The 6,624-nt window shown below is 44.2% G+C and overlaps 1 protein-coding gene across 2 annotated transcripts; it reads right to left on the reverse strand.

Annotated features, from left to right (window-relative positions):
* Nucleotides 1–664: 664 nt before the first annotated feature.
* LOC121969231 (protein DWARF 53-LIKE-like) lies at nt 665–5,841 on the reverse strand. Of its 2 annotated transcripts, none has more exons than XM_042519197.1 (3): nt 4,539–5,841; nt 3,029–3,251; nt 665–2,818 (listed from the first exon to the last, which is right to left on the reverse strand). In XM_042519197.1, exons 1-3 carry the CDS (start codon nt 5,831–5,833, stop codon nt 788–790), a joined length of 3,549 nt encoding a protein of 1,182 aa, XP_042375131.1. In that variant the 5' UTR covers nt 5,834–5,841; the 3' UTR covers nt 665–787. The 2 variants fall into 2 exon arrangements, with proteins under 2 accessions (XP_042375131.1, XP_042375130.1); XM_042519196.1 differs by having other exon boundaries at nt 3,029–3,260.
* Between the last annotated feature and the right edge of the window lie 783 nt (nt 5,842–6,624).

The raw sequence follows: 6,624 nt of genomic DNA on the forward strand, positions 1-6,624 counted from the left end.
GATCTACCCAGGTCGGTCGGCCAAGAGACTCCCTCCCTGCTCGGCCGGACCTTTGACTCCCCCGTATCATTGACCCCTTCCACTGTAGGGCCCCGATCCTTACCACCGGATCACCAGCTGTCCTCGAAGTCTTGAATCCGGTAGACAAAGCAGTGGAAATTAGGGAATGACGTCCAACACGGGGTGGACTCCACCGCCACCGGCAAGCACAGTAGCGTCATCGAATCCAATGAGTGGCGGCAGGGACAAGGCAGAGGGAAGCCGGCTGTCGACACCGTAAAAGAGAGCCTCGTCGAGTCGTCGATGAGGTTCTACTTGGAGAAGCTACGGAGGCAGCGGAGGGTAGAGACTAGAGATTAGAGAATCGAAGCGGAGGAAGAAAAGGAGAGCGGAGAAAATCTCAGAGTCGCCGTCGATGAAGATGAATAGGGATTAGGGGGTCGTCTCAGGGAGCACAGGCGGCACATAGCTGCACAAGGAGAGGGCAGCGAGGGTTGCAACTTGCGAGCCCTAGTTTTATTTTTCTTTTTTACTGGGGCAAAATTATAATTTTATAATATCAGTAGACATTTACAAAATATTGAGGTGGGGCAGTTGCCCCACCAATCATCAACGTGGCTCCGCCCCTGCGGCTGATTAGTTTATTAGATCAACTGCAGCAAACTTTTCGTAACTGCAAAATATTAATGTACACAATACAAGCTAACCTGGCAATCTCCAGAAGCAATGGGACTAATGGCATTACACTTATCTCACAAATCATTTAATGCTACATAACTATCAACTGTCAATTTAGGATAATTGTTGAAGGAAGGCGAATTCCGGGTACATACTTCTCAACAAATGCATTTTCACAAGCAACAAGTCTGAGAATACTATGATTTGCCAGGTTATACCTGCACCTTGCCTCAGTGAAACTCTTGCCAAGAACCTGATCGAACCAGTTATTCAAAGCTCCTTTGTCCTCCGACGACCATACTGCTGCTATTATCTCCTCCATAACCTTGGGATCTATCTCCAACAAGCAATCTGAGCCAAAAACACTCTGAAAGATCTTGCTTACATCCTGCAATATGTTATCGGCAAGGGCATCAAAATCAATGGGCTTGAAGTCCACCACTAAGTCAACTAGTTCGAGCAAGTCTTCCATCCATCCATGAGAATTTTCTAATCTGAAAGCCTCATGACTGGTGAAATTGTCATCATGGCCTTTAAGCTCTTCTACAGACACATTCAAGTCTAAAAACAGCCTTTTGTTCACCCTTTTTGCAGACATCAAGGTTCCATGCTGGGTCGTGAAGCTGTCAGAGACGTTCAGCTTGCGCTTACTTACAGAAAACAAGTGTGAATTTATGTATACTTGACTACTCTTTAGTTTTGGACTTGTCACAGAGGAGAGCATACTAGTTTTTGAACTGTGAGTAGCCTCTTGGGAAGGTTCTAAGTGAATTTTCATCTGCCAACAGCAAGCATCCAGAATAGCATCTTCGGAGATACTAGTGTAATCTTTCCTCTCAGAGGTATTACCTTGAGTTATCGACGAAGCCAAGACAAATACAACATTATTTACACTAAATTGCCTTCCATGGGAATCGGGAAACTTGCCAGTTCGTAAAGCCAGAGACAAGCTGTTCTGAACAAGCAAGTCAGCTTTATCCACATTTTCAAGGAACAAAACAGACTGTGGTTTCCTGCTTAGTTCTTGCGCAATAAAATCTACATTCACTTTTCCTCTATGGTGTGCATTCCCCTTGACATCTTGTTGTGAAAAGATGGTTCTGGCACGGGGAATAATATCATGGCAATTTAGGTCGATGCACACACAAGGTTCTTTGCTTCCAAATAGCATTTCTGCAAGAGCCATTGCCATTTTTCTCTTTCCAATCTTGTCTGGACCGCCAAAACTGAGCCAAACATCTCCTCTCAGGATTGCTCCACGGCGCCTTTCGCTAGTCTTGTAGCAGACTATAGCTTGACTAACAGCACGAACTGCTTCTTCTTGTCTGCCAACTTTTTTCATGAGACTAGTACAAAATGATTTGTAATTACTCAAGCCAAGCGTCAGCCATGTACCCGACGAGATGAGTAAGGGTTTATCATATAAAGAAATAAAATCACCTGAGATCTGTGAGAATGGATGAGTAACAAGCGGGTTGGTGCCCTTTGCTTGGGAATCCTGATGGGCAGAACAATAAAAAGATTCAACAGGAAAATTTAAATCATTTCCTTTGACCATATCAACTTCAACTATTGGCAAACAGCTAGAGAACTTGAAATGATCTTGTTGCGATTTCAAATCTGTTCCACTTTCTCTGAGCAATTGAGGTTTCATTGATGTCAGACAACCAGAGATCTCTTCAGAATTGTTAATAGCCTCATCGGGCATCCCCAAAACCAAATCTGTCCTAACTGATGTTGCAGTGGAAGGTGAAGAATGGTCATCATCTTGTTGAGATAGGAAGCCATCTCTCCGGAATTGTCCACTTCTCGAGTGTCTGCCTGGTAATCTCGATGAATCCTCATCTCCCAATAACACAAGTGAAGGTATTGTCATACTCTTATTTACAATGGTGATTTTGTCCACACATACAGAAATAGGAAATGAAATTTCCAACCCCTTTTGACTTGAAGCAACATCATTTTCCATATTCTCATTGCAAATCTTCTCAGTGCCAGAAACAATAACAGAACAAGGAACAGTGGAATAATCTTCAATATTGGTTTTCTGACAATCAGAATGGAGACTTTCGCAATTATTATTCCACAGTTTTTGAAGACCAAGAGATTTAACATCAAAAACTGTCTTATCATCTTTAGCCTGAAAAAATAAATAAAATAAAAACATAATAAATAAATGAATAAAATAAAACAAAAGTTAAAGATGTAATCGCTGCCACATTTTACCAAGGGTAAACATGGAACCATATGATGGTTCAACAAAAGCTTATGGATCATTTGAAGAGGCAATCAGCTTATCTAAACTTATTACTGGAACTATCAAACTAAATGCAATTATTAGAGGGCGCACCTTTGCTGCATCTTGTCCATCATTCAAGTTAACCTTAGAAGCTTTGTGCAGCCATGAGGGCATGCTTCCATTTTCTTCATTATCAACTGAAGATGGATAGTTATTACTATTTACAACTTCAAGTTCATATTTGTCAAAATCATAACAATGCTCGTAGTGGAACATTGATGGATACACACTGCCGAGCAGACCTTTTGACCCATATGCTGTGGGGAAAATCCCTCTACAAAAACTAGGAGTGTATCAAAATACGGTCAGGTGATGAAAAGACAACCCTATAAAGCCAGACAATCTTTCACACAACACAATGCAAAAAGAAATATAGCAGGTAAGGGCCTATGAGTACTATACAAACGGCACTATCATAAGAAAAACATAATTTAAGAAAACTACATAATGAAGGATATTATCTGCTTTCTTTGCATTATGCTTCAAATGAACTGACATTGCAATTTAAATTGTCAATAAATACAGATATTAGTGGTGAGAATTGGGTAGTAAATAAACCAAGTTTTCGAGAACAAGGTCAGTACTTGATAGAAATTCTTTATATTCACTCAATATGAAGTAAACAGCTTCAACTTATATCTAACATCATGTAGGAAGATAAATATGTTTGAATATTTGTGAGCTTAGCTTGTCACTGTTTATGAACAAAATCTATGAACAGTTCATGAACAACACATTTATTGTCCTGTTAGCTCATTTGTGAAAATATAAGAAAATTGTTTATGCATGTATATCATTCATGAACGAACTCTTTAATAAAACCATTTATTGTTTTGTTAGCTCATTTATGAAACATAGGTAAAAGAATACTGAACAAACTCTTTTACAAACGAGTTTATTTCTTTGTTTGGTCATTTATTATCTTCCTAAAAAGACTAGTATTTGTTTTCTAGTCTATTATCTGAAGACAAAATTTGTTGCGCGTATAATAACAAGAAGGAAAGTGGTAATAGTTATAAGCTCAAAGACCTCTCTTGATTTGTCTATGTATCCATGACTGTTTTCGAACATATGAAACCACAGGTAAACATCGTCTAAGTGAATGGGAAGCATGACCGATCTATTAACTGAAGAAAAAATTAATTGCACATATAACAACAAGTGGCAACAGTTAAGAGCTCAAAGTTTCTTTTTAAAAGGTATCTTGATTTGGCTATGGATTCATAATTTGTCTTTGAATGAGTGAAACATCATAGGTAAAATATAACTTCATGACAAGATATGAGTGCAATTAAACATATACTAAGAAATTAAAAAGTCATCGATATTCCCTGTTACACTTATAGTGTAAGCATGCTAATCTCCAAATTATAGAACTAAAAGGCTTCCAGGGTTATGTCAAGAACTTATTCCCAATGATATTAACACAAACAATCCAGAAGAAGAAGAATGGTCAATGATGCATGTTCAGTCTGAGAAAAAGACAGCTGAAAATATGAACCTAAGTTTATCAACATGGCTACCAACAAAGATTGGAAAATAAGAGTTAGGATTCACATACATTGGAGATCTAGGAAGTGATCCACCCATCGAAGTCCCAACCGAAGTAATTGGCAACAACTGCAAATCCCAATCTTTATCAAGCATTGGATGCTTGGACAAGAACTTCATGTATGTTTCATATGTCGCCGACCATCCCATCACCCATAACCTCCCATGGTAAACCTCCAGCAACCTTGTTAGCTCCAAGACTAAACAACTTTCCTGTTCTTCGCATTCAGCGCTGCCTTCCACAATTCCTTTCAAGTCCCCAATGTTCAAGACCACCCCTGACGACTCTGCCTTCTCGTCCAACTCCTCCAATTGGGTGGCAATGGTCGACTGCTCAAAGCCACAGCTTCCGAGCTCGGCCACCTCCTTTTCGATGCTAATAAACTTTATACCATGGAGCTCCGCCGGTAGAATGGCCCAGTTCTGCTGGTCGACGGCCCGGGCAAAGTCCCGAGCTGCCTCGCCGGCGCCTACACCGACCAGCACGGGGTTCCGTCCGCTGATCTTTCGGGTAAGTATCTCCCCTAGCCTCCTGCAGTTCTCCTCACTGCCGTCGGAGCAGAGCTGCGTCGCTGCGGCGAAGGGGAAAACGAGCCCCCCGGAGGTGAACGGCGCCTCGAACCCATCCCCTGAGGAGAAATTACACAGGAACAGCGGTGGGCACCTGGCGGCGCGGGGAGAGCGGAGGATGGGCGGCGGACGGCGGAGGATGGCTAGCTTTACGTCCGTGCTACGGAACCCGGCATCTCCGAACACCCGGCTAACCACGGGGTCATCCAAGATCGCAAGCACTAGATGCTGGAGCTCCACCTTCACACCGGAGAACGACGATGCACCCCCAGCCGCGGAAGCGCTCTGTTGCTGCTGATACAGGTGGAACGTGTCCGGGTTCCTTCGCTGGTTCGCTTGCGACCGCTTGATCGCCGCCATGAGCGAGTTGGACACCGGCGGCTCCTCACCCCCTTCCGCCGCCTGCCGACTCGCCGTCATAGAAGTCGATGGCAGCCGGTCTAGCGCCAACCCGAACCAGAGCTCCAGCGCGTTGAACTGCAGCCTGGGGGAGTACGCCGAGCTCCGCGTCCGCGACAGCGCGTCACGGAGAATCGAACACGTAGCAGGCGAGCCGCCACCGCCCGATCCTCTTCCGCCAGGAGAGGAGGAAGAAGAGGCCAGAAGGGCGTAAACGACATGGAGGGAAGTGGTCTGGACGTGCGCGCGGCGACGGGCGACGCCCGCAGCGTCGTCGAGGGCGGCAGCGGCTTCGGCCTCGAGGCAAGCGCGCGCGTTATCAACCGGCGTTGGCATCCAAGCCGCTGTCAGGAATCATATACCACTAAACAACAGAGAAACCGAGAAAAAAAACAATCTTTTGCCGATGTTAAATTCCCGAGAGACTCCTACGCAAACCGTAATACGTTCTCCAATAAATAGGCAAACAATTCATGGTCCAACCGGAAGCTGGAACGCAACCAGAAGGGCAGAGGAAAAAGAGGAACGGGAAATGGGAGGAAATGGAGTTTCGCACAGGAAATATGACAAACACTTGGTGGCAGTACTTCTCCTAGGAGCGCGCTCTGTGATCTAGTTGGGGGCAAAAGACGAAAGGGAGAGAAAAAGAGACGATCGCAGCAGAGAGGAGAGCACAGATGCCGACGGACCCACGCGTCGTCCTCCTCCTCCTCCTCCTCCTCCTCCTCCTCTTGGCTGACTTGCTCGCCGTGAAAGGAAGAATTCGCTGACGTCCCATCCATCGCCTGTTGCTGCTGCTTTTTGCGTAAATCTTTGGGTGGGGCAAGTGGGTTAATGCTGATGGCTGCTGCTGCGGGTGGGCACTGGGGACCGGTGGAGGAGGCGGCGGCTTCCGGCGGCGGCCCACGAAAAAGTGAAGGATCTGATCTAACTGTTTTGATATCGTGAAACACTGAAATTAAATCATTTAACGACAAAATCTACGGCTAGATCCCAACCATGCTGACGGCGGCCTCACCTGTCCCTTTCTACTAAAATATTAGCTATTTTAGTCCATAAAAAAAAAAAAATCTTTGATAAATTAAAGCAACTCATATAATTTAACTTCCTCCCGATTAATTGAATTT

This window comes from Zingiber officinale, chromosome 4A, assembly GCF_018446385.1.
Source record: "Zingiber officinale cultivar Zhangliang chromosome 4A, Zo_v1.1, whole genome shotgun sequence".
NCBI classification, from domain to species: domain Eukaryota; kingdom Viridiplantae; phylum Streptophyta; class Magnoliopsida; order Zingiberales; family Zingiberaceae; genus Zingiber; species Zingiber officinale.

Bases quoted from the DNA above. Each gene is read 5' to 3' on its own strand.
- LOC121969231 (XM_042519196.1), bottom strand. From the start codon at position 5,833: ATGCCAACGCCGGTTGATAACGCGCGCGCTTGCCTCGAGGCCGAAGCC. The intron at 3,261-4,538 runs GTATGTGAATCC...ATACACTCCTAG, and splicing joins TCACTTCCTAGATCTCCAAT to TTTTTGTAGAGGGATTTTCC. The intron at 2,819-3,028 runs GTGCGCCCTCTA...TTATTTTTTCAG, and splicing joins ATGGACAAGATGCAGCAAAG to GCTAAAGATGATAAGACAGT.